General features: G+C 42.9%; 2 protein-coding genes across 4 annotated transcripts; both read left to right on the forward strand.

The window, feature by feature from the left end:
• The first annotated feature begins 1114 nt into the window (after positions 1-1114).
• On the forward strand, positions 1115-7208 carry fblim1 (filamin binding LIM protein 1). The gene is made up of 9 exons (XM_042088416.1): positions 1115-1133; positions 1674-1805; positions 2985-3367; positions 3718-3866; positions 5462-5582; positions 5705-5874; positions 6020-6198; positions 6383-6503; positions 6685-7208. The coding sequence occupies exons 3-9, from the start codon at positions 2989-2991 to the stop codon at positions 6796-6798; spliced, it is 1233 nt and encodes a 410-aa protein (XP_041944350.1). The 5' UTR covers positions 1115-1133; positions 1674-1805; positions 2985-2988; the 3' UTR covers positions 6799-7208.
• Positions 7209-7318: 110 nt separating this feature from the next.
• si:ch1073-335m2.2 (msx2-interacting protein) lies at positions 7319-27240 on the forward strand. Of its 3 annotated transcripts, none has more exons than XM_042088414.1 (15): positions 7319-7692; positions 9283-9603; positions 12154-12642; positions 12930-13087; positions 13256-13456; positions 16139-16290; positions 16528-16653; positions 16946-17059; positions 17159-17272; positions 17454-17554; positions 17800-25093; positions 25194-25286; positions 25490-25684; positions 25813-25971; positions 26161-27240. In XM_042088414.1, the coding sequence occupies exons 1-15, from the start codon at positions 7610-7612 to the stop codon at positions 26293-26295; spliced, it is 9735 nt and encodes a 3244-aa protein (XP_041944348.1). In that variant the 5' UTR covers positions 7319-7609; the 3' UTR covers positions 26296-27240. The 3 variants fall into 3 exon arrangements, with proteins under 3 accessions (XP_041944348.1, XP_041944349.1, XP_041944347.1); XM_042088415.1 differs by having other exon boundaries at positions 12157-12642; positions 12927-13087; XM_042088413.1 differs by having other exon boundaries at positions 7320-7692; positions 12927-13087.
• Positions 27241-27869: the final 629 nt, after the last annotated feature.

The raw sequence follows: 27869 nt of genomic DNA on the forward strand, positions 1-27869 counted from the left end.
AGAATTGTGTGATGTCCTGTTTTGGGATGTTTGAGGCATATTCCAAACCCATTTCCTTGTCATTTGTCCTCTTCACAACAGGACAAAAGTGATAGTGTGTTATCTGCATATAACACACAAGCATATGGAGAGATTCTTGCACACAAACACAGCATCAGAGCTGCTCCTCCACTTCTTGTCTATAGTTGCAGCTTTTGGCAACTAAAGTGATGGTGAGGAGGAGGAGCTTGAGCTGGCGGGGATGATGTCATTGCTGGGCATGCTCCCTCCTGCTGCTGTGACATCACTGTGGCATTCCATTCTTCAGACACTGGAACAACACAACCCCCCGACCCAGACCCCTCCCCCTGATTCTTAACCCTGTAGCCCCCTTACCTAATATTGGTTTACATCTCACCCTTTCTATCTCATCTCTTTCAATCCTTTTCCCTCTCTCACTCCATTTTCATGAGTCTGTACACTCTTTTCACTCAATCCCTCCTCCACCCCCACCCCCCCACCCCCTACAACTCCTTTCTTCTTTTGGTGTCTTTTTTCCTTCCCTTGCTCCAGATTCCAGAGTCAGTGAAGGGAACTAGCTTCCCAAGGTTACGGTCCATTCAAAGCCAAACTATTTGCTGATAGGACTGATAAATATGAAGAGAGGGGGCACTTACTTTTCCAGTGGCTTAGTATACCACATACAAAATGTATTCACTATTCTTTTCTTCCTATCATTACTTTTTGCCTCTCAGTTAGACAATCCCTGCCTTTCCCCTACCTTCTTGCTTTAAGGAATCTGTCTGCAGTATCACTTTATACCCTCATGAACTGACCTGAGCTCCCGAGAACTGTCTGAGCCTGCCTCAGTTTGGATATTATTATTTAACTTTGTTTTGATTTATCCAGAGGCACAAAACAACAGGAAAACTGTGTAAAATGGATGCTTCAAGAAAAGGGGAAAAAAAAAACTAACAAGAGGCAATAGCATTGGCATTGGGGGATGGGAGGAGAAGAATGAAGGGGAACAGAAAAAAAGAGAGAGGGCAGACTCGATGAGGGAGGTAGAGAAAATAAAGTGACAGAACAATGAGAAGGAGAGAGGAACAGGGGCACGCAGAGAAAAGAAGCAGAGGCAAAGCTGGAAAAGGCAGGTACAGTCACATCCTGCTGAATTCTCAGAGATAAAGGAGAGGAAAGGGGGGGTTGTGTATTTGTGTGTGTGTGCATGTGCGTGTGTGTGTGTGTATGTGTGCCTGTGTGCGTGTATGCACACGCATGCCTTGTAGTAGTGCATGCTTTTTTGCATGTACTATACATCATGTCTTAGCTTTCAGTGCTTGTGTTTTAGTGCATGTCTCACAGCTGATGAGTGGTTGTGAAATCTGTGTGTGTGTGTGTGACTGTACAAAAACTTTATGACTAGATTGTTTTTGTGAGTTGATGACTGTGCAAGTGTCATCCATTTTAGTGGGCTTTGTCAGTGATGAACTGTTTACCTTTTACGGCTGGGAAAGGAGTGTTGTCACTAAGCAGGGGAGAGGGAGGGAACAGGAGTGTGGGAGGGAGAGAGGGAGGAAGAGAGGGAGGGAGAGAGGGAGGAAGAGAGGGAGGGGGCGAGCAGTGGAGGAAAAGGAGTGGCTTTCTGTAGATAGCTGCCCGTTCTACGACAGCCCTCTCTCTTACTCTTTTAGTGACGGCCCTGTGAGTGACACTAGTGGGGCCGACCGGGAGCTTCAAGATTCAGAAGGAGTGAAAGAGAGGGAGAGGAAGAGAGAAAAAGAGGAGGACTACAGAGCAGAGGGTTAATACTGGTTCCCCAACAGGTATGTTGAATGGGTTTTGCACATTGAGTTATGCAATTCTTTTCTTTCAGGAAACAGTGATCTCACTTTAGTTTCTCAATACTTGACAAAATGGTGAATATGATGAAACCGTGCCAACTGGACCAGAGGGAACAGTGGGAGAGAGGATTGTGCTTGTGGGCTTAAGATTTGCTGTGATTTATACAGTATGTTCATTCCTGCATTTTAAGTATACTTTGCACATACTGCATACACAGTAGCCTATAAGTACATACATGCACATGTACATAGACACATTTGTTTATATGTGTCTGTGTATTTGTGTTTGTGTTTGTGTGTCTGGTGAATGTGTTTAAAGGCACAATATCAGTATTTACTGGTAAATGGAACAGTCCTCTCTGACATGTCGTTCTTGTTTGAGTGTGAAAGACATTGGGAACTCTCTGTATATTATATTCCAATAGCTTTACACTCAGGTGATCACACCTCATACATTTGCCCCACACAAGGAGTCTTACATAAGTGCCAGTATTCCCATCTCTGACCAAACATTCTAGCAGGGCCAAGGCCAGGTACATCACCAAAAAATAAACAAAGTTCTGGTCTTTGTCTTAATTTGAAAGTAAAAGCAAATTGATAAGCAAAACAATCTGAAGCCAGTACTTGTACTCACTTTCTTAAACACTACTTTCATAAAGACAATACTCAAATGAATACACATTACTCTATTGCAGCAGATATAGACACTGTTATTCTTTTGCATGTGAGAGGGAGGGAGACAGAGTGGGGGTGGTTTGTGTAAATGATTATAGTTGGTGTGAGGAAATGTGTCCCATGGGTGGGACTCCACTGACCAGCTTGATCATAAATGGGTGTTAAAAAGCCTTGCTTTCTCTTTCTGGATGCTTAGATAAACCACAATGTTCCACTGCCTGCCCAGATAGAAAAACAGGAAAAAACATTGCTTTTTTAACAGCAAGTCCAAGTTAGTAATAATAATATTCCTGAAATATGGCAGCAACATGAAACAAAGTTACATTACATGATTTTTTTGGGTTGTAATACAGAATAACTTTCTTTTTTTTTTTTTAATCCTCTGCAAATTATACAGCAGGCCTATAAATGAGAAGGAAGTATGACTGTGTGTTTGGGTAGACGCAGGAGAGTCTTTAACTAACACTCTCCATGCTGCCGTTCCAGCACCATGATGTCTGCAGCACCCCCAAAGAGGATGGTGTCCTCAGTGTTCATCACTCTGGCCTCCCCTTACCGCGCCACCGTCACACCCAACTCCCACGTTCACAGCACCAAGGCCAGAGACTCTGGCCTGCCCCTCAGCCCTGGCTATGGCACCAGTGAGCCTCAGCTCGCCCAGCGCCGACCCTCTGCCACCTTGCAAGATGGACACAGGAGGACACAGATGCCTTCGCCTTCCCCAGCTTCAGCTCCAGAACCTTTCCCAGCTTCAGCCCCAGAACCTTTCCCCGAACCCCCTTCACCTGCGGCAACCGTGGGAAAGGACAGGGGCCCTGGGGGAGGAAAGAGCCCCAAACAGGACTCGGCTGCAGAACCCTTCTCTGATGGTAATCACCTGCCAGACCATACAGATTTAGTCAAAAGATATTTCATTGCCTCTCTGAATATGTCAAAACATATGTGGAATCAGTATGCATTATCGCCTTTCTTCTCTCCTCTCTCCTCTGAGTGTTACCAAAGTCATCAATATCTATAATATACTCCCTGTGATCTTTCTGACTCAAGTCAGAGCAAGCAAGCAATATTGTGCAGTGAAAGATGGCAACATATTTGTGTGTTGTGCAAAGTTAAAGTATTTCAATCAACATTAGCATGCCTGTGCTTGTGATGGGCAGATGGAAAAATCCACCATGTTCATCTAACCACCCTCCACCCCACTGTGATCTTGTTATACCAGAGTTTTTTCCCCCTCCGCCCCCTGTGACGTCTCCCCCTGCCCTCTCGGCTGATCCTGCCATTCCCCCACCGCTTGCTCCATCCATCCAGAACCCCCATCTCAGCCCCCCTCACCTCCAGCACGCTACACCCACTGCCACAACAGCTGAGGTAAGTCCTCCTGGCCTCAAGAACCACTTATTCCCCCACAACCATTCCCACCCCAAGACCGGGCATACTCACCATCGTAGGAACACAAACGGAATCCAACAGCTTGTTGTGACAGCACATTTTTGCAGAATTTCCAGTGGATTTTGGAGGACTTGTGGTGCTCTAGAGAGCAGTGTCAAATAAGTACATCTGCAGATGATATTAGAGAGGGGGGGGGGGGGGGGGTTACGTGAAGGCAGCTGGGGCGCAGTTGTTTTTTAGGAGACAAGCGTGACCTGCGCTTTGTTGTCTCTGTCTTTTTAGCCTTACCAAAAGAAACAGAGCATTTAACCAAATACACACATCTCGGCAACTTTTCTCCAGCTCAGTGAAATTCAACGCTCCCTCTTGCGCCATTATTGTGGGTTCAGTCTTGTGGCAGATGCAATGAAAACAGTGGCCACTGTAGCTGCCTAATCTCGGGCACCGAGGCTGGGAGCATAGTGTTCCCTCATCGGGTCAGAGGGGAATTCACACATTTCTGTTCACAACTCACCCAGGCCATGGGGCCCTATGAGTGTTCAGCTATGTTGGTTGAGCTCAGCAAACAGCATTCCTCCGCATAGAAATACACAATGTTTTCAAAAATGCAAATATTTGTGTTCAGCTCCATCTATGGCAACAAATGTTCTCTGCATTAAGCAGATTTTCCCCATACGCTATTTGTGTAACGTTTCCTGTGAGAACATGAAAGACACAAAATGTCCATGGATACAACACAATGACAGGACATTATTTAGGGAGTTGAAGGGAGTACACAATATAGGTGTTAGGTTGGAAATCCCAAATAGGAGACAAATTGTTAAACTCAGGTGATGTTTCAAATACAAAAATGGTACTGATATAAGATAACATAAGATTTGATTTCTTTATTGTCATTGTACAATATACAATGAAATTCAGGTACACTCAAGAACCAGGCTCTATAGAGAGTAAAATATATACAATAAATAATAAAATATAGTAAAATTGATAACATAATTAATAAGATAATAAATACTCTGCCTCCATGTACTCATCATCTTATTTTCACATCACACATACATTTGTATCTCCCACTCATTCATGCCAATGTAGTTAATGCAGTTAAAAAGATAATTATCGTGATGTGTTCCGGTTTGCTTTAAGCTCCAAGATCATTATGGTAATGGCTTTGGGATAAAAACTGTTCATGAGTCTTGTGATGTGTGTTTTTATGGACCTGTAGCGTATCCTGGATGATAACAGTTCATACAGGTGATGTGGAGGTGGAATGTACAATATACTGACAGATCAAGAGGGGGTCAATAATCTACAGTGATCCATTATGTAACATTCTGATTAGCATCATTTCTTGACTTAAGGCCATTTTCAGCAGCTGTGCCAATCATTACATCAGTTTCATCACCTGGATGAAACACATCACAACCAGAGAATGTCTAATAGGAAAACGGGCTCCATCACAACCTCCAAAGTTCAAAGATTGATTTGAAGCCTGGGCAGTTGAATGGTGTTGAGTTTTTACAAAGCGGATAGCTGTCGTCGTGCTCTGAACCATCGTAACCTTTCTCACAAAGGCAGGAGCTCCCGCTGAGAAACAGCTTGAGGAGAGACACCCCTCTGGTGGAGACGAGAAAAATGAACAGCCTCAGACATGGCCGGACGACTCGAGGGACAATGTGGGACTAGAGAGCAGAGGTGAATGCCAACACAAAGTTAAAGCTTTAAACATAGCTCTAGCGAATTTAGTTTATTCTTATCATTTTGCAGTTTTCATTTGTGCATGCCATGGCTAGCTTTAATTCTATTTTGTTTGTTAGATCTGTGTGGCTTTTGCAGAAAATCAGTGGCTCTGAGTGAACCTGCCATCGAGGCCCTAAACAGGACATACCATGCCACTTGTTTCCAGTGTCGGCAATGTCACATTCCCCTGGCTGGCAAACTGTACTATAACAAAGCTGGGATACCACTCTGTGAGGACTGCTACCAGGTGTGTGCTACTCTGTGTAACTACTTTGTTGTCACAACAACTCATTAGATCTAAACTGACAAACAACATGCTGGTTTCACACTGGTTTCACGGGAACCCCTGCATAGAGGACAATAGCACTTAACCTATTCTCAACCCTTAAAAGGCCAGCCTGGAGCCCTGCTGGGCCTGCGGTGAGGTCATCAAGGATCATGTGATTCGTGCCTTGGAACGAGCCTATCATCCACCTTGCTTCGTATGTACGACCTGCAAGCAACCAATTGGGGAGCAGAGATTTGCACAGGGAGAGGTTGGGGAGGTGTACTGCCTTCAGGACTACTACAGGTACACAATTGACAAAAAGTGTGATAATGCTAAGTTTGACTATTTAAACTATACAATTGAAATAAACATATTACACAGATGCTTATTCAGCTAATTGTCTGACCTGACACTAATGAAGGACTTCTCTGAAACATGCAGAGAAACATGGTGGTCTAACAATCACTTGCTTTTTTGAACAATGCAGGAAGTATGCCCCACAGTGTAGTGCCTGTGACCTGCTGATCATTCCGAGAGAGGACGGCACAGACAGCTTCACAGTGGAGTGTCTTGGACGTTCCTTCCATGAAGAATGCTATCGTTGTGAGGTAGAGCATCTGATACAAATTGAAGCACTGTTGTCCGTATGTCTATATATCAGTGAGTTTGTTGTATGCATGTATGAAATGAGTGAGGACACACACGTGTGTGTGTGTGTGTGTATATGACTTTCAAATTCAAATTTGGATTTTACTGCAAACTGAAACGCCCTCCCTCTCACTCATACAGGTCTGCAGGGTTATTCTCTCTCCGGAGCCTAATGATCAGGGCTGTCACCCACTGGAGGGTCAGATCCTCTGTAAACCCTGCCACTTGACACTGGTCCAAGGGGCACAGCAGTGAGGCCAAGCTCAAGGCCAGAAGCAAACCAAACAAGAACAACCCTAAGATGGGATGGAGCAAGGAGAGAAGGACACAGCAAACTCTATGCTGATGGAGCATCACACTTTGTGGGATGAACCACTGAAAATTACAATGTGTTTATATTTTTGTGGAAACTCATATTCTTGTTCATATCAAATGTACCTTATGTAAGCTTAGCCCTTTGTTTAATGTGTAGCAAGCAGCCCGTCTATTTTTTCACATAGCTTAGTTTGCACATTTTGTGAGCACCATCAATTTAAATGCACCAAAGATATTTATTCATTAAATCATACACATTGTTGGTATTTTCTATATTACATGAATACATCGAACATCCCTGCTTTTCACTTAATTAAGAAAAATAAAAGAAAATATTGGTCACACTGTCATTTCTGCCCTGGTGAAACGTCTTTTTTCAGGTTATTTCAATGTGTTAAATATGAAATGTGCCCTGCATTAGACTTTTATGATAAACATGACCGAACGACTAAGCACATGCAGGCTAGAAATGACAATGTTGACTGCAAATATTTGATGTCGCATGATCACGGGAACGCGCTAGTCACGAGAAATGATAGCTGAACAGTCACAGTCAAAGCTGTAGGACTGCGCGCGGCGCGCTCCTGTCATCAGTGTTCACACGCATTCGATAGGGGCTAGATTCACTAGCAGGGCCCGGATCATTTTTTCACCGAGTCGATAGGCGTTTGTTTAGCAAGGCGGACTTCCCACCGGCGGAGATTAAAAACGTGAGAGCATATGAGTATAGACGGGAAACAGAACGAACAGGATGGTTCGGGAAACCAGACACCTTTGGGTGGGAAATTTACCCGAACATGTTCGAGAGGAGAAAATTGTTGAGCATTTTAAACGGTGAGTTACACAAGAGGGTTTCAAGAGGGAATCAGCCCGCGCTATATCCCAGCTTTTCTAGTGGGTTGCTAGCAAGGAACGTATATCCGCACAGAAATCGGACTCAGATAGCCTCCAAAATTCCATACTATAACGTTAACAATCGCAGTATGTTCAAAACGTGTTATTTGTGCAACCATCGTGCTTTAATTTGATTCAACAGTAGCGCTAGGGCTAGCAGCCATTTGCAGTCCAACGTTAATTTTAAGACCAACGAGCTAGCTAACCGTAGCCTAAGTAAGCTAGCCATAGTAGTTCGTAGCAAGAGTGCTAAGAGACGATCTTGCTAGCATGACAGCTACGTTTGTTTCTGGTAGATTTGTTGTTTTCATTATAACTTAAATGTTCTCTTACAAACCAATACACTTTCACACGAAGTATATTTGCACAATAACCCCAAAGATCAAACATCGATTCTCACTATCCCCAGGTGGATAAGAGGTGGCTAGCGAGTTAGCTGGCCACTTTACCAGCCATGCTATTCATCTCGTTGGCTACGTCTAGCTAGCATCTGTTAGCTAAAGGGAACCGAACGTTCAGTTTGGACCGGCTGGTTTCGCATAAGAAATAACCTGCTTCAAGCCAGAACAATATTACAAAAAAGTTATAACCGTGGACATTTTTGTAAACCGTGCTTAATCCATGTGAGTACATTAAGGGGGCATTGCATGCTGATCGGATAAATCAGCTTGCTCTGTTGATCCCTAGTTCGGCGCAATGTCGTCTTGCCATCTTGTAACGTTACCTCGCTGTCCTTTAAAGAGTTGTTCCCTGCATGAAGACGCTGATTAGCTACACCGCCAAAGTTACACATGGTTACTTTGTATTTTGACGTGATGAAAATATACCACACATCAGGGATGCGTTCACGATAGATCCACATTTCTTCGTGTTCTTCTACGGTACTGGTTTTAATTTCTGGTTTGTTATGAAGAGGTGGCATTGGTCGACATTTCCTCAGGTTTGTGTACAACACGAACGTGGTCGCCGGACTATCGGATACGTTGCCTGATCTAGTATCACATTTTGACTTCAAATCGAAAAGAAAAAATGATTTCGCACTTGCGGAATGGCGATAAGCAATCTTTCTTGTAGCTGCAATAGGAAAAAAACAAGCTACATTGTACGATCTATCTTGTCAGCGATAGCTCAGACTTGCCCCACAAAAATGTCCGCTAAAATAATGTCAATACATGACAAGTCTGCGATTCTGGTCTGAAATTACTCACTAAATTGTCCATTAGACATGAGAAATTTACAAAAAAAACGAGTATTAAGGAACAGACATCAGATAAAATTCTCCTAATAGAATAATTCCCTTAATGTATGGTGCTTTCTTTCAGTGATAAGAGTAGATTTTGGCTATCTTTCTCCCCCGAAATAATTGACTTTGCATATGAATTGCTCTTGACCTGAGGTGACCTGAGTGATACCTGACCAACAGAAACGAGTTATTACACTGAGGAAAACAATTTCTCCTGCACAAGGCAAGAGTTGTACTTGCAGTATGTGTGACCCCAATTGACTTAACTCTTCTCCCTTGTTTTCCAGCTATGGCCGTGTGGAGAGTGTTAAGGTCCTGCGGAAACGTGGCTCAGAGGGTGGGGTGGCGGCCTTTGTGGATTTTGTGGACATCAAAAGTGCACAGAAGGCTCACAATGCCGTCAACAAGATGGGTGACCGGGACCTACGCACTGATTACAACGAGCCCGGTTCAGTGCCCAGTGCCGTGCGAGGGCTGGAGGACAACCCTCCCTCTAGCAGTCACGCCAGGGAAGTTTCGGGGTTCTCACGGGCTGCTGTTGGTCCTGTTTATGGCCCCCCCGTGTCCCTCCACGGCAGAGAGGGACGCTATGAACGCAGAATAGACGGGTAAGTGGACGAGGGCTCCCTTTCCGAAGTGCAAGGGAAGCCGAGGGGTCTGTTAAACCATTTCCCACTATCAAAGAGGTGTATATTTTGGGTTATGAAAGAGAGGAGAATAAGGAATCCATTTCAATTTGACATAGAACAAAATCTAGGGATTCTATCTTCATTCTCAGAGACCTGACTTCACTCATGGAATTATCTAAAGCCATTTGTTTTATCATTTGAAAGAATGTGTGGATGTGATATGTATTCATTCGATGTGTTGGATGTGCAGTGTGAGCCCATAACCTTTCAAATTGGATAATACACTCGTGGAAAAATTATCGTCCCTGGTGAGTTGGATGTATCACACATGGTGGAATTATCCCTATGTGGTTTGGATATTAGGAGTTCCCAGCAAAATTGGATCTATCCCACCCAAGATCTCACAGTCCAGGAATGCAGCGCGGTGCCTGGTGGATTAAACATGAAAGTAGCTTTCTTTCAGGTACACCTATAAGATTAGGGATCATTTTTTTCTTTCTTCTATCCATTTTCCCTCATCACACGTGTGATCGTTGAGATTACTTTTATTCTCATGGTTGCGATGAAGCTCTGGATATGTCTCTTCTGGATTCTATGCCAGTTGAGAAAGGAGGTCCAGTATGCGAGTGTCATGGATGTACCAGTGATGCGCGGAGTACGTCATCTAGGGCTTCATGGGGTCACCACTCCTGTAGGAATGGTAACTTACTAGTTTATCACAAATTATTACAGGAGGGTATTAGTTTAAAAAAATGAAAAGCAGAGGATCGAAATGGAGGATTTTTCCCCACCTGAGGTCCGTGAAGACATCTGAAGACATCGTGCCTTTCTGAGGTGAGAAGATACCTGACCTGGACTTACTCTTCTGGATGTTGGAATGTAACAGCAAGCCCTTATCATGGATTATTGTGGTTCAATGTGGATGTAGGTGCCTGCTACATTTGCATTTAAACTAATGGGATTTTAAATAGAGCTCAGGCAAGTCTTTCTCTGGATTGACTAGTGTGCTCAGACAAATCTGGAATCTACTTTAAATGGAATAAACCCACTGCAAGATTTTTATTTTGCCATGCTAATGGAAACGTATAGTACTGGACTGGAATTATCTCTCCAATGAATTTTTTTTTTTAGATGCAATTAACTAAACTGAGTTATCAACAGGTTTTGAAGATGACTGTAAACGGAACTAATTATGGACTAAAATTTGGATTACCCCATAACCAGTTCTTAAAATGAAATTGGATATACTTGTTGCGCAAAAGTTTTACTTTTGGCTCGCTCTTCCGAAGCTGCTTTTTTTGGAATTCCCAGAGGATATATTTTCTGATCGTTTTCTCTGCACTGATGAAAATGACCAGCCCTGTAAGTCCAGAACCGGTGCCTCATTGGATAATACTATCTCCACCCCAGGCTCCCAGCATGCACTGCAAAAAAGAAGATACAACCGCTATCAAGTTTTTTTTTTTCCCTCCTGCCTAACTTGAATTTTTTTTTTTTGTAACATTTTTTTTGGCTTACACAATTTTCCGCCTAGAATTGTATATTGGATTAGTAGGTTCAGTTACTGCTCTGAAAAGGTTGGTATTGTCCTGCGCTATACATCTATGCCCTTTCTCTACCCCTCTCTCATCTCTATCTCCTTCTTCTCTGTCCTGCTAACCCAGGTGTGCCTTGTCTCTTTCACCCCCACTAACTCTTAGAACTTGTAGCTGAATGGCATGTCTTCTTCATCCCCTCTGTCCTGTCACACTTAGTTTCTTTGTTCTTTTCACCTTCTATGTAGTCACCTTGTGAAGGTTCAGGGTCTTCACCATACAAGGCCAGTAAAGGACTTTGGAAACAGGGCTAGGGTTAAACCTTAAAGATGCCAGCTTACAATTTTTTTACAGTTAGATATGAAGGTGTCACCACATCCATGAAGTGTTTTGTTCAGTTTTACTCATTTCTGTTCACTGGGGTACTCTGTCAATAATAAGAATAATGAAGGTTTTGAATAAAGGACAGTGTGAAATTTAAATACTTGTCAAAAATATTGGCAAAAAAATCAACTCTGTTTTCGCATTGAAATAACTTTAGTTAATATTTTTGTTCACAAAGATTTCAGGGTTTTCTTAATTGATCTGCCTGTTGAGTCAGATTCACTTGGTCAGAGCAGTTTGACTAAGTTATACAAATGTCTAAATCTCATGCCATAAGCAACTTCAAGAACGTAAGTGCATTGGTCTTTAAGATGCAACAAACCTCTGTAAATGTAGGTCCTGTTTGCTGACAGTTTCCTTAGCAAAGGGATCAGGTCAGGTTTAGCTCATCTCAAGTCTTGGGCCAGCAGTTGTGTGTGTAGTTTCATCCTGTTTCACTATACTGCTGCAAGGGCACATGCTACCTGAAGGCTCAAATTAAATTAAAGCATTGACACAACATAATTTGATCTATATGGCCATAGACCATCATAGAGACATTTTTTTTTTAAAGAGGACAGACTGTATCAGAGATTTTGACACCTCCATCTTTTGTCTGTTTGTCTTACAGCAGCTCTGACAGTCGAGAGCGTACCTACGACCATAGTCCCTACAGTCACCATGAGCGTGGGGCAGCCTTTGACCGGCCGCGCCACTACAACACAGACTATTACCGTGACCGTGCCATGTTTAGTTCGGCTGTGGGCTCTAGCACTGCAGCTAGTGCTATGGCCAGTGGGTTTGATGCCCCTGAGCCTCACTTTGAGTCACGCATGCGTGACCCCTTTGCACTGTCCAGCGCCACGCGCCGTGACCCTTACCGTGATGACCGGGGGCGGCGAGTAGACCGGACGTATCACCACCACCGTCGCAGCCGGTCTTCACACTCCTCACAGTCACGCCACCCCTCGCCACAGCGGACCACTGGCCAGACTTCCAAAAATCCCCACTCCCCCAAACGAGCCCCTGTCTCCCCTAGCAGAGGGCCGCGCTCACAGTCGCGCTCCCGATCATCCAGCTCGGACTCTGTCAGCAGTACCAGCAGCACGGGTAGTGGCAGGTAGGCTTAAATGTGTCAGATAATTGTGAAAATTGATGATTACATTTTTTGCTTCCTACATGAAAGTTGGCAAGGGAATTTTTTTCATGCCAGTTCGTTTAACACTATGTTTAAAGAATGTTTTCTGCTGGTTTCTGTGTACTTAACCAATTTTGCATAGGTCCAAGACCTTAATCCTTAACATAAATGTGTTCTTTAATGGAACATCATTCTCCCAGCACAGTTTAGAACCAGATTCTAAACAAAAAAGCCTGGCAAAAATAACTTGTTTGCTTCATTGGCAGCAGTGACTCCAACAGCAGCTCCAGTGGGGGGTCACGAGCACGCTCAGTGCAATCAGCCGCTACACATGCACCCCCTGCCCCTCCCCCCCTGTCCATAGACGGTGACGAGCCTCGCAGGAGTTTTGGTATTAGGGTTCAGAACCTACCTGTGCGTTCTACAGGTAGACTCCTTCACCTACACACTGTTTCTTTCACTTAACATTCTGTTATTCATGAAAAGAATTGGGAGATATTCCAGTCACACTGTGAGATTGGTCTTGTCTACATTGCTCCATTGTAAGCACAAAAATACTGTATTAATGTGAATATTTGCTAAATAATCTCCTTAGACACAAGTTTGAAAGACGGACTCTTCCACGAGTTTAAGAAGTACGGGAAGGTGACATCTGTTCAGATCCACGGGGCGTCAGAGGAACGGTACGGACTAGTTTTCTTTAGGCAACAGGAGGACCAGGAAAAAGCACTCAGTGTCTCCAAAGGAAAACTCTTCTTTGGCATGATGATCGAGGTCACTGCCTGGAACGGCCCAGGTCAGAATCAATTTGTATTTGTCTTCTTTAAATGTTATAGTCAAAATGCCAACCATGACACAGCTTATAAATAATCTACAATACAAATCTACATACATTAATAAGCTAAATGCAACTTGTTGCAAGGTCAAATGAGATGAAGTCATGCATTATTTTGTTGTCAGACCAATTTAATGTATCAGCTTTATATTTACAGTTAAGAGCAAAATTATTCATACCCCTGGCAAATATTGATTTAATGTTGCTTTTCTCTTGACCAATATGTTTGTTCTGACTGAAAATAAGAAAAGGAGAAACATGGAATAAAAAAAAGAAGCGTTTTCATCTTTTTTAACATTTTTATGAAAAATGCCTTGTCTAGACTGTACTTTTTTAAGAGCAAACCGGGTTTGGAGTCAGGAACAATTATTTGCCATCTCTCAGGCCTTGTGCTCACTTTTTTGAGTGATTGAGGTCTGGGCGCTGACACTCTAAAATGTTGATATTGTTCTCTGTTAACCATTTATTGCCTTGTTTGGTTGTATGTTTTGGATCATTGTGTGGTTTAATGGTCCAATGCTGCCCATTGGGGGAGGTCTCTCGGCAGCCTGCCTAATCTTTTCCTCCAAAAATCTTAATGTAGCCCCTTGTTTTTGTTACCGTTTACTTTGAGAAGTTTACCAGGTCCCATTGTTTGAAAAACACCCAAAACTAATACATTTCAATAGCTAGTCTCCACTTTGGGAATGGTGTTTTGGTGGTTGAAATGTTCACCCCATCCCAAAATGGATCACTTGGTCATCATGGATGCTGATCATGGATCACTCTTCTCCAAACATGCACAACTCAGCTTAACCTTTATAAGGGCACACCTGGACAAATAATTTAGCTTTTGCTAGATTTGACCCAGGGATATGGCCTGAGATTGGCATAAAAAAGGAAGCATTAAACCCAAATGACGTCATGTCTATTTCGATTGTGGGTGTGACACTAAAACAAGAAGCTACATTATGATTCTGGAGGAAAAGATTTGCATTTGACCATTAAACCACACAATGATCCAAAACATACAGCCAAACAAAGCAAGAAATGGTTAACAGAGAACAATATCAACATTTTAGAGTGGCCCAGCCATAGTTTAGACCTCAATCCGTCAAAAAAGTGAGCACGAGGCCAGAGTGCTCGTTCCTGCCTCAAAACCCGGGTTGCTGCTAAAAAGGTGCGGTCTAGAATCATTGTGGAGAGGCTTGGTAGGTATTATATGAACCATTTTGAGAGCTGTGAATTAGGGCTGAAATGATTCATCGAGTTACTCGAATAACTCGATTACAAAAATTACTCGAGGCAAAAACCCTGCCTCGAAGCCTCGTTAAATTCCTATGACGCGCACTATGCGCGCAGGGATCTGATTGTTCCACACGGACCGTTGTTCAGGAAGCACACCACTAGCGCGTGAATCGTGATGCATTCTGAATTATTATTAGCTGGCGCGATTGCGGAGTCAAGATGTCCATAAATGTCAGAGAATGTGTAAAGTTTTCAAGTAAAGTTTTGGGATCATTACATACTCAAAAAGGAAAAGAACAAGCATCTGTACCGAAAACACTCACTCCATGCTGTTTCACCAAGCGTCAATAAAGTAGGCTATCTATCTATCTACGTAGCCTATAGCCTACATTGATGTTGGCTGATTTTAATCACAAACTGTATTTGTAGTGATGTCGTGATATAATGTTTAGCTTTGATGCTTTTAAGTAGTAAACTTATTCACGTTCAATTGTAAGACAGTATGACTAAAAAAGAACCCCTTCTTATACACATGCATGTACCCTCATCTTCCCTCACGCACCGCACGCATACACACACAGGTTGCTAGGTTACCATAGCAAATAGGCTCACCCCAGAAATATTTTAGTAGCCTAATGGTAAAATTATTTGTTAGTAGCCTAATGCCAAATGCTGCAGGTGTAGAAATCTACATAAAACAGATATTTACTTTGATGTCAGGTCTAGATTACAGCATGAAACTTGTTGTGCATATTAATACATTAAATTGCTTTCCCTCTTCTCCCTCCCATCACTTCACAACATAGCTGGGCGAACAAAGCTGTCCATACTAAGTCATGCACAAGAGGTTGCAATTTTACAGAGAGCATTTTGAACATTATTTAATTGTTTGCACTGGCACTTATAAACACTAAATGGGTAAATTGCAATAAATGGGCTTAGTTTTGAAGCCAAATGTTGGAGTTAGAATAAATACCTCTGTGCCAATTGCTTGATCATTTTACAGCAATGTCATTTTCGTTATGCATTATTTGTTTTTGGTTGTTTAAAAATGCAAAAAAAAAAATATCCGATTAATCGATCGATAAAGTGCTAGATTAATCGATTACAAAAAGAATCGATAGCTGCAGCCCTACTGTGAATGCAAATAAAGATGTTTCCAGTCATTGTTAAAAAAGGGTATGAATAATTTTGGACACGCCATTTTTCATAAAAATGTTAAAGCACTTCTTTTTTTGATTCCATGCTTCTACCACATTGTCTTACAACCTTTTGTCATGTGGCAGTATTATTTTCAGTCAGAACAAACACATCAGTCAAGAGAAAATCTACTTTAAATTAATATTTGACAGGGGTATGAATAATTTTGTTCTTAACTGTATATGTGTATTGTAAATTCAGTAATATATGTTACAGAGACAGAAAGTGAGAATGAATTCCGCCCACTGGATGGAAGAATAGATGAATTTCATCCAAAGGCAACTCGCACTCTCTTTATTGGAAATTTGGAAAAGACCACCAACTACCAGCAGCTATTGGATGTGTTTCAGCGCTTTGGAGAGATAGTGGTATGTTTCTGTATAAATTGCCTAAAGGTTTGGTGTTGTGTAATAGTACCCATATAATGGGAATAAACAAGAGTATTTACTTATTTAGCAGACCATCTGAGACGAAAGACTTAAAGAGGTTTTTTTTGCAATTGTCTCAAAAGTGCAGATCATTTGAATTCTGTTCATTGGAAATCATTAAAATGTTGCCAATAATTGGTTGTATGGTTAATGGGAAATCATTGCTTTCACTCATAGGACATTGACATCAAAAGGGTTAATGGCGTTCCTCAGTACGCCTTTGTGCAGTACTCTGATATTGCCAGTGTCTGTAAGGCTATAAAGAAGATGGATGGAGAATACCTAGGAGCCAACCGGTTAAAGGTTCGATCGTCTATACTCGCATGCATGTGTTCAAAGTGTACAATCCCAGTACTAGTTCAGTGCTTGTTCATACATACCCCTTCACCATTATGACTGATTACAACACATAATTCGCCTTATTCAGGAGGCGGCCATTGTGTTAACCAAAACAAGGCAACAGGGGTACACTGACTATATCGTTAATGCTTTTTCTCTACCTACTGGCGAATGCATAGAACACTGTAGCTTCATTTGGTTTACAATGGCCTGAACAAGGTGAATAACACCACTGTGACTTGATTTTTATTTTCAGCTTGGCTTTGGGAAGAGTATGCCCACAACATGTGTCTGGCTGGATGGTTTGTCCTCCAACATCACAGAGCAGTACCTCACCAGACATTTCTGTCGCTATGGGCATGTGGTCAAGGTCAATATGATTCACATCCTCTTTAAGTAGTTTCCTAAATTACCTGTCTAGTACCTAGAAATTTTATATTTTGACATTCTGTTTACTTTTTAATTCCAGGTAGTGTTTGACCGATTGAAAGGGATGGCTCTCATCTTGTACAACAATACCGACTTTGCCCAAGCAGCGGTTCGAGAGACCAAAGGTTGGAAGATTGGTGGCAACAAAATTAAAGTAAGCCTATTTATGGTATTATGATGTGTGAATATAAATTCAGGAGTAGGCTATAAAAAGTTGTAGTTCCATAACATGCATAACATTTGGTAAAATATTAGTTGTTTAATAAGAAACTTTGTTGCAAAAGTAAACAATTGTATGTGATTGTAGTATTTCACCAACTAATTTGTTACTGCAGGTTGATTTTGCCAGTCAAGAGAGTCAGATGGCCTTCTATCGCTCCATGCAAGCCTCTGGGCAAGACATAAGGGACTTCTATGAAATCCCAACAGAGAGGAGGTAAGAACCTATGTTCATATCTTGCTGTTAAATTTCACAAATAAAATGGTAGCTCTCTTCAACAAAAAAGTTTAAACGGTTGTCGATTGTTTTTAAATGAGGTCTTCTATTTGAGGTGGTCTTCAACTCCCCATACAAACAATGATTGGCTTTTAAAAAGCATTTTATTTGGACAAAATATGTTTTGGGTGTTTATAACCTCCAAGATGATCAGTTGTTAAATTCCACCCAATTTCCTTTCGCAGAGAAGAACGGAGGCCTCCTTATCATGAATTCCCAGCAGAGCGGGCATACTACGAAAATGTGCGAACTCCAGGTCTTTACACTGATGATCCTCGACGTGATTACCCTGGCAGGAGCCGGGATCGTTACTCTGAACTAGACCACTATCCAAGTGAACACTATGACCCTCGCTATCATGAAGATCCCAGGGAGTACAGAGATTACCGTGACCCATTTGAGCAGGATATGCGCAAGTACACCTACATTCAGCGGGAAAGAGAGAGAGAGCGTGAGCGTTTTGAGGCTGACCGTGGTAGATGGAGCCCCTCTCATCAGAGACGTCCGGTTACCCCTAGTGCTTCACCGTCTCCTTCTGAGCGCGTCCCAAGAGAGACTGAACGACGGGTTTATCGGCATTCTTCAGAGCGAAGTGGCAGCTGTAGCTCGCTGTCCCCTCCACCAGCACAGTTTGAAAAGCCTGAAAAGTCACCAGTGGATTATAAAACTGAAGGTCTGGAAAGAGAAATGGATTCAGTGGAGATGGAACGTGTTGCAGGTGCGGAAAGAAGCAGGCGAGGTAGACGCAAGGACAAGGGAGATAAGGAGAAAGGGGAGAGAGGCAAGTCAAGAAGAGGCAAAATGCCGTCTCCTGTTTCACATTCAGAAACTGACAAAGAGGCTTCTTTGGATGCTAACTCAAATAAAGGAAAAGCCTCAGACACGGATGGTCCTGAGAAATCACGATACAAGGGTGAAAACGAGCCTTCACCTTCTGAACAAATGTCCCGTCTAGAGCCCCAGAAAGGGGAGAGACTTGATGCAGGAAAGGGAGATGTATCAGATCGGGATGGAAAAGGCAGACTGAAAAAACATCTAAAATCTGATCTTGGAAGTGAAGGGAAAGATTTGATTCTGGAGTCAGACCGTTTAGCAGCTCGTAAAAGGCGATTTGGTGATCCTAGTGGGAAAACCATCCGACAGAAGAGAAGTAGAATGGAGGATGAGGGCATCCAGTCTCCAGAGTTTGGATCAAATTCAACTCTTGCAAAAGAGACAGAAGATATAAAGGCACTTGAAAAAGAGACACAGAAGAGAGAACATTTAAAGCCCAAGGTGGAGAGGGGGACTTGTCATTACAGTCTTAAAGAAGATCAAGATTCCTCTTCTATGTCTAGTATGAGAGGGCAAGGTTTGTGTTCAGTGGTACGGCAAGGTGAACCATCAGATCTTGATGATCATGACTCTGGGAAGAACCTGTCTGGTCCTAGTGTGTCTAGAAGGTTCTCACATGATGAGACTCTTGATCAGGAAAACAAAAGCACTGAAGAATATATCTCTCTTGACATAGATCTTTCCCAGAGCTATCGTAAACAAATGGAACAAAACCGCAGACTACGGCAACAGCAGCAGGAGCCTGATAAACTTGGAAAGCCAGGTAGTCCTCAGAGTTTGGATGCCGAAGACTTAGAACATCGCAGTTTAGTGCATGAGGTAGGGAAACCACCTCAGGATGTAACAGACAATTCACCATCGTCTAGAAACAAGAAGCAAGACACTTTTGAGTTGGATATGAGCTCGAAGAGAGAGCGTGTATACAGGAGCTTCCGGCCAAAAAGTGAAGAATCAGAATGGAATAATACAAATTCTCCAAAACCACAACAATCCTCCCAAAACACAGAAGAAGAAATTATAGATATGCCCCATCTCATGACTGTCAAAGATGTTAAGGAGGTCCCAAAATCTGAAGAAACTGTTCACCCAGACCTAGAACTATCTGTCAAAAGAGTACACACCACACAGATGGCTAAAATTAGCACTCATTTACATGGTAGTGTAGATGATGCTCATAAACGCTGGGAGAATAGGCTGAAGCAAGATTTATTACCTGATCTAAGTTTCTCTGGAAGAAAACGGCTTGGTCACAAGCATTTGGAATATGGCCTCTGGCATGATTTGGAGCCTGGGGAGGTAAGGTCAGATTCTGAAGAGGATCGAGAACACAAATCGAACTCCCCAATGCCATCTACATCTCTCTCTCTTCCTGAGAGGCAGAGAGGGGACAGGTTGTCCGAGTCAAAGTTGTCCACCTCTCTGGAAAGAAATAAGTTCTATTCCTTTGCACTGGACCAGACTATCACACCTGACACTAAAGCTCTGCTTGAGAGGGCGAAGTCTCTGTCATCTTCTAGAGAAGACAACTGGTCTTTCTTAGATTATGACTCCCACTTTGCTAGTTTTCGCAGTCGGAAAGATACAGAGAAGGTTGAGGCAACACCACGGCCAACACCCTCATGGTACATGAAGAAAAAGAAAATTAGAAGTGAATCTGAAGATAAACTTGATGACAGGAAGGAGGATCCAAAGCCAGAGGAGCAGGAGCGAAGGGAACTTTTTGCCTCTCGTTTTCTTCATAGTTCTATTTTTGAACAAGATTCAAGACGCCTTCAACACCTTGAACGAAAGCACGAGGACTCTGAACAAAGTATTGGATACCAATCCACTCAGCAAGGTGCAGTAGAGGGACAAGCTGACTCGGAACCAGTTGTGCTGTTTCATAGTAGATTCTTGGAGCTGACACGGTTGCAACATAAAAATGTTAAAGAACTCAAAGAACCTCAGCAGGAAATAAAGAGGGAAGAAATTGTAGATGGCAGCAGAATGGATAAGCCACAAGAAGAGTCACAAGACCAGTCTCAGCCAGGTTTTCAGCCTGCCATTGAACCGGCTTTAGATTCTGAAACTAAACCAGTTAGCCCTATTCAGCCTCTCCCATTGGCACAAATGGCCCAGTCAGCTAAAGAGATGTCGCCACCATTGGAGAAAAACATTTTGCAAAGTAATTCACCCAAGTCTTCTGAGCTTTCTGTGAAAGAAGAAAATGAATGTGAAAAGACTCCTGTGCCTCCACAACAGCAAGTACAAGAGGAAGAGCAACCCTCCATCAGCCCTGTATTACCTGAACCTCAGTTGACGGAGTTAAAAGAACCAATGAACTATGAACAAACTGATCCATCAATCAAAAGTGAAAAAGACATCAGTGAGGAGCAAATATCTAGTATTGAATCCAAGCCTAGTGAAGCAACAGAGACCAATGTTGAGTTAGAACTCAAGCCTGAACCTGAGGTTTTTAATCTTCCCAGGTCTGCCTCCCCAACCCCTGTTGAAGACACTGAGACCTTGAAAACTGAATCTTGTCCCATTGATGATGAACCACAAGTCAAACAGGAGGTTGACCATACTTCTGTTGATACTTTGTCTGTGGAGGAGCCAGTCTCGCCACCACAAAAATCTAAAAATAAGAAGACCAAGGCATCCCCAACAATGCCTGTAGCTCCTTTGGCATCCCCAAGTAGTGCTGATAAACAAGCCACTCGTAAGAGTGAGAGGATTGATCGAGAGAAGTTGAAACGTGCCTCTTCCCCACGAGGAGAGAAGACAGCTCCTGACTCCAAGGTGTCAGGTAAATCTCCTGTACAGGGCCCTGAGATGGAGCAGGTTACTGAACAAAGGCGAAGGCGAAGAAATGTAAAGTCTGTGTATGCCACTCCAGTTGAAGATGAGTCTACCACACAGCCTAGTAAAGAAGTAGAGCCGCCACGTGCAACTAGGAAACGAGGAGGAGACAAGGAAGTGGCACCGTCACAGCAGTCAGAGCAGGACATACTTGCTGTACCAATAACCTCAAGACGAGGGCGCCCTCCTAAGAATCGGTCCAAGGGAGAGGATGCATCAGCTCTTAAGTCAAAAATTGCAGAGACGAAAGAGATTGAGGGCATAGAATTAGGAAACAGTGAAAATGTCTTGAAAACTTCAAAAGGTAAACATTCTCCTCACTCACAGAAACAACAAACAAGTCAAGCACCTGCATCTAGCACTTCTAGCAAGAAAGGGGACAAACCTTCTGACACCAGCCAGCAGGCTGATCTTTCTGAGGATATTAATGTGCCAGATTCAGCTCCCCAAAGTGATTTTGTTTCCCCAGGAGAAGGAGAGAAAACCACAGAGAATCCAAAACCGAGCATAGAAGAAGGGCAACAAAAAGATAATGTTGTTACAGATAGGGCTACTGGGAACAAAATTGACAAATCTACTGAGCCCCCAGTTGTGGAGGAATCTCCCCAAGCTGAAAAGAGTGGGGGGAGGTCAAAAGCAGCAAGATTAATTCGGAATACAAAATTGCCAACTGAAGACAAGTCCCTTGTTCTCAAGAATCTACGAATCAGGCTAGACATGACTGAAGTTAAAGCAATGCTTCAGTCTGGTGAAGAAGACATCGAGATGGAGGAATTGAACAAAAAAACAGAACTTTTGCCCAAAGATGAAGTTATGGAAAGCTCTCAAGAAAATGAAGTTACACAAAGTGATAATGATGAGGCACCATCAGACTCCATAATCACCAACCCTGCTGAATCTCTCTTATCTCGTGAGATTGAACTTGAGCAAGCTGTAGAAAACATTGCTAAACTTACTGAAGGTCCCAGCCCCCAGCCATTCAAAAGCCCCACAACAGAGGCACCTATTCCAGTGGTCCCACTTCCTGTTGAACCAGAGCCTCCAACAGTGGTTGAGAAACCTGCTAATCCTGCTAGTGAATACGAGCTTGCTGCTGCTATTGATTCCATTACATCTGAAGACCTTTCCTGCACATTGCCACAAGAGCCAGCCATCAACACTGTGATGGAGTCAGAACCAGCAATCCAGCCATTTGTAACTGATTCTAAGGCTATGGAACCTAGTTTAGGCAGTGCTCCTATTCAGGAGGAGACCGGTCCAACAGGAACTCCTAGGAAAGGAGCTAAAGGCAGAGCTAAAACAACAAAGAGGTCAAAAACCCAGAAGCCTGCTGCCAGCAGAAAAGAATTAGTTAAAGACAGTGTAGCAGAACCTGACAGCTCACAAATGAATGTGCCAGATCCAGTTATAGACACTAATGCAGTTACAGAGAATCCATCTGCAACATCGATAGTTATTACCTCCCCTTCAAAATTGAATGCATCATTAAATGTGTCTCATCAAACAGACAGTGTTTCTGAAGAACCACTCAATGATGAACCTACACATGGAAGATCTGCAGGCCTTGTGAATAAAAGTCCAAATATTCTTAAACCGCCACAGCCCTATGAGTGTACCCCTCTCTCTCCAACATCGTTATGTCTCAAACCCTCACACAGCAGCAAACTTCCCCTTCCTCCAACAGACCGATTTAATCAGTCCAGGGACACCCCAATGGTACCAGTAGCTCAAGGAGAAAATCCAACGGTCTCATCTGGACTTGAAACCCATGACCCTGACTCAAGTAACAGTGACTTGCGTAAAATTCTAATGAAGCCTAAAAATATCCCCCTCTCAGCCACCAACACTGCACCAGGAAACATGCCTACCCACCCACCAAGAGAGAGTGAATCTCCATCTGAGATGGTAGCCAATAAAATCCCTCTACCAGAAAGTCGGCATTCATATTTGCCTGCTCAACCTGTTGTCCGGTCCCCAGGCTCCCTCCCATCTACAGAGACTAAACAACTCTTTGGAGAGAAAACTGTGATTTCTGTCATTGCTTCCACTGCCACCTCAGTCATAAGTCGTATCTGTAACACTCCTGAATCTGAGGAAAAGGCAAATATCCCAAGGAATAATCCATATGGGGAAAAACAACTTCCCAAGCAAATGTTTCAAACAAGTATGGAGGAGAGTAGCACTTACCATGGAGCAACTGTGGGAGATGAAGGTGGAAATGCAGGACGTTTTGTGGTTGAAAGTGCAACTCTTAGTACAGGGCCCAGTCCTGGTTTGAGGGTAAACACTTCAGAGGGTGTGGTAGTGCTTAGTCACTCTGGTCAAAAAATGGAAGGACCACAGAGGATAAGTGCAAAAATTAGCCAGATTCCTCCAGCTAGTCCTGCAGACATGGAATCTCAACAGCTGGTTTCTATGCCTCAGATGAAACCAGATCATTATGCCCAGACTCCTAGTGCCAAGTGTCCTCTTGTTCCCTCAGATCATGGACATTCCCACAAGACCCAATCAGGTGTCTCCACCAAACAAGAAAATTCTTTGGACAAGATGGAAACATATCAAGCAGGTGGTCAAAGTGGAGTTGTAAAAAGGTTGCAGCAATCTGGTGGCAATCAACAGGTTATGAACTACCATCACTCAGACTTTCCTATGCTCATGAAACATCCAAAGAAAGCAGAAGGAGCAGAACCTCTCAGTGATGGTGCTAAACCTCCCTGGGCATCTGCTATAAGTCCAGCCATAAGCCCTCATCTCCCGTCGTCAGCTGGCAATCCTGTTGGGTTCTTACCCAACACCCCTACAGATAGAGGTCCATCTCACCTTAGTGGGATTAAAGAGCCTCGTTCTCCTCGGAAATCTGGCCACCCTCATTCTCCTTTTACCAAAGTGTCTCCCATTGGCTCTTCCTCTCCAAAAGCCATTCCTGTGGTCCTGCCCTCTGGCTTACCGCCCATGTCGCAATATGTCCCAAACGTCCATCACCCAGAACAGTCAGTCATCATGCCTCCACACAGCAGTCATGGAAGCATAGGGAGAATGTCACCACACCGTGTTGGCCAGACCATTCCAATTGGACACTTGTCTCAAGGAGATGTTAGAGTTAACACTCCTCCATTGGCTATGATGAATTATGGAATGCATTCTGATCCATTGTCATCACCATGGTCAGGGCCTCCTCAACAGTGCCCAACATCTCCTCAAGCAGGAGGAGGCAGAGATATGGTTCTGAAGGTCAATCCTGGCAATACAAGGTCACATGAGGCAAATGAAGAAGATACAAGACGATACCAGGCCTTGGGAAGACCAGCAGCCACTTCCCTTAAGCCAGAAACCTTGCCACAAGAATATCGTGGAACTCTACATGGTGGCTTGTCACTGGACCGTTACAACATTGCAGGGAGGGATATGCGTGTGCTCATGCACCATCAGCAGGGGGAGCGCCCTGCCACAGAGTTGCACCAAGGTCCTGAGCCTGTCCCATCTTCGTCCAGCGCCACCAGCATAACTGCTTCCTTGTCACCAAGAGCTCACCTACTGTCCAAAAATGTTCCTGAGAAGGACACCTTGAAATCATCAGAGGTTAACAGGCCACTTTCACCTGTTACGAAAGAGGGAATTATTGGCATCCGTGGAGCTATGCCTGCCATTGCCTCGCCTCAACGGATTCAGTTGCTGTCATCAGGAACGAGCCCAGCATTCTCAGAATACCCAGCTGTGTATACCAATATTAGAAGTGTCCCTTCACAGTTTGCAGAGAATTCTCCTTTAAACATCAGCCAAGCTCCACACATTGCATCTACACAGGTAATAAAAGCTTTTCTGCTTTGACCAAAAATAAATAAATATATATATATATATATATATTATATATTGAGTCCCAATGCATTTTGATTGTGTTTGGAAGGCTCCTCAAGATCCAGACCGCAGCCAAACACTAAACGAGGGTAAAGGGGAACAGATGGAACACCAGTCTGTGAACATGGTGCAACTTTTAACGGTAAGACAGAGTAAAAGTATTTCGAAGTATACTTTACAGTTACAAAGTGTGTGTGTGTGTGTGTAAGTAATAAAGATATACTGTATTAGTCGATTTTCATCATAATTCTTAAAAATATTCGACTAATTCTCTGAATAATATTTTGGCTAGAAATGGACATCCCTAATCTTTAAATCATAGTATATCTGGTCTTCTCTCCACAGAAATATCCCATTATTTGGCAAGGCTTGTTAGCTCTGAAGAATGACACTGCTGCGGTCCAGTTACATTTTGTGTATGGAAACAAGGCCCTGGCTGTGCGCTCTTTACCCTTGCAAGAAGGAGGGGCTCTCTTGCGCATCGTCCAGAGAATGAGATTAGAGGCATCACAGCTGGATAGTGTGGCTCGAAGGATGACTGTAAGATTTCTTTGTGTCTTGCTATGTAACAGAAAGTAGTCTGAAGTATGTGATATTACTTGCTGATGAATGTATGAAATTGTTCTTAAAATGAATGAGAATGAATATCAACCTTTTCTCTGCATTAGGGAGATAGTGAGTTCTGCCTGTTGCTGGCGATGCCTTGTGGGCGTGACCAAGATGATGTCCGTAGTCAAACCCAGTTCCTCCGAACAGCTTTCATAAACTACCTGCAGGCCAAGCTGGCAGCAGGAATCATCAACATCCCAAACCCAGGCTCCAATCAGGTGAATAGACAGCCATGTCATTTTGATACCCATGATGGTACAGTGGTGTAAACATTGTGTGTGTGCATTTTCCCTTCCAGTCACTATTCTAGTTTTTTAAAATATTAAATGTGCATTTTAAATTAATCTGGCATCCCTGCTGTCTGAATAAAAAATAATTAAGTGAGCTTTTCCCTCTTTGCCCCACAGCCGGCCTATGTGCTTCAGATCTTTCCGCCATGCGAGTTCTCTGAGAGCCATTTGTCACGGCTTGCGCCAGACCTCCTGAGTAGGATCTCCAGTATCTGTCCACAGCACCTCATGATCGTCATCACTTCTGTGTGACATGTTGGATTATCTTGCACAGTCGCCTTCGCTGCCTTTCCCTACCCCTACACCTTCATGGACACACTTTTCATCAAGATAATGGCACGTTTTTGGAGCTGGGAGTCCCTGAGAATTTAAGTCCGTCTCGGTGGAACATTATCTTTTTCTATCATTCGTAATTTTTTTTTTCTCATTTTTTCCCTAATCCAGTCTCTCCTGCCTGGTGTTTGTGTTTCTCTGAGGAGCTCAGGGAAAGGCCAACACGGAGCCCTGCTCCAGACGATGTACAGTCTTATCTGATCATTTCTCTGCTGTATTTGTATTTATTGGTGGTGTTATTTTATTGTTCCTTTTTTCTACAAAATACATGGAAAAAAATCAGGATGTTTGAAGAACAAAGAAATGACCATCAAAGTGGATTTACTTCTTTTGTTTCTTCCTTCTACAGAGATTTTGGCTTCAATAAAACACAAACGGAATATTAATATCCATGTACAATACATTTTGGGTTTTCAGTATAGCAATTATGTACAAATGACTGGGTGAAAATTCCTTTGAGGGAATTAACCACAGATTTTTTTTTTTTTTTTTTTTTTTTTTAAAAGACCATCACCTACACTGCTCCAGACTCCACTCTGCTACTAAGCCAGGTTTACTTTTCGCCTCACGCCGCATCAGATGAGCAGCAGTAGGATTTTGGAGTTTGGATGGCTGGACTGTAAATATTTTAAATATTTAAACTTTTAAACAAAATGGTTGGAGCCCCAGAGATGCCCTCCTAATGTCATACCGCAGACTGAACTGGACGAGGAGACAAAACAGAGACAAACATTTAACATGAGATGTTATTGTTTGTGATGTAAATACTAGCTAGGATGTAGGCTGGCAGCTCTTGGATGGGTTGTTCTGGGCACTTCACATTTTGTTACTCAAATAATAATAAAAAACATTGACAATTTGTGATTCATTTTGTTTTCATTCCTGGTTCTTGTTCTCAGTGATTCACTCAGATCCCAGACAAGCTTACCCTGACTAAGATAAATGTAAATAATAAAATTCTAACAGAATGATTACCATCTGGTATCCTGGTTAAAACCAGACTCATTCACTTTGTGAAGAGTTTGGGCACTCACAATTGGGAAACATTTCCAGCTCTAGCATGGTGAAGGGCGTAGACTTTGTGTTAACTTTGAAATCATTGGTCCAGCCTAACTAATCACCATGATCAGGGATTACTTCCTATATCAAAACGGTGTATGTAGGCCTACCTTGCTGTAAATAAATTTACACATTCTTCAGAGAGAAATTTTTGATGTTTCCAGGCGTTGCTACTACCTTTTACCACAGCCACTTTTGATGAAACTATAGCGTCATCCCTTCTCGCTGATCGGCCGACCCTTTTTGGGGTCTAATGCCAACAGTAAATTATGGTGTTCCTGACTAGTATCGCCCCAAAAGGAGATTTAAGTGGGTGTGGCCAGGCTAACCATCTGGTTGTCTCATCAGCTTTTTGTGTACCAACAGCAGCAACTGGCATTACCTTTTGGGAAAATAGCTTATTTTCTGTTTACCCCTGACTTAGATAAAAGGAT

Source organism: Alosa sapidissima, chromosome 4 (assembly GCF_018492685.1).
Source record: "Alosa sapidissima isolate fAloSap1 chromosome 4, fAloSap1.pri, whole genome shotgun sequence".
NCBI lineage: Eukaryota > Metazoa > Chordata > Actinopteri > Clupeiformes > Clupeidae > Alosa > Alosa sapidissima.

What these genes read in the sequence shown, in the direction of transcription:
- fblim1 (XM_042088416.1), top strand. Translation starts at nt 2,989, where the DNA reads ATGATGTCTGCAGCACCCCCAAAGAGGATGGTGTCCTCAGTGTTCATC. An exon ending in TGCAGAACCCTTCTCTGATG is followed by an intron (nt 3,368 to 3,717) that starts GTAATCACCTGC and finishes TTGTTATACCAG; the next exon opens with AGTTTTTTCCCCCTCCGCCC. An exon ending in TGCCTTCAGGACTACTACAG is followed by an intron (nt 6,199 to 6,382) that starts GTACACAATTGA and finishes TGAACAATGCAG; the next exon opens with GAAGTATGCCCCACAGTGTA.
- si:ch1073-335m2.2 (XM_042088413.1), top strand. Translation starts at nt 7,610, where the DNA reads ATGGTTCGGGAAACCAGACACCTTTGGGTGGGAAATTTACCCGAACAT. An exon ending in CACTGCCTGGAACGGCCCAG is followed by an intron (nt 13,457 to 16,138) that starts GTCAGAATCAAT and finishes TATATGTTACAG; the next exon opens with AGACAGAAAGTGAGAATGAA. An exon ending in TAGGAGCCAACCGGTTAAAG is followed by an intron (nt 16,654 to 16,945) that starts GTTCGATCGTCT and finishes TTTTATTTTCAG; the next exon opens with CTTGGCTTTGGGAAGAGTAT.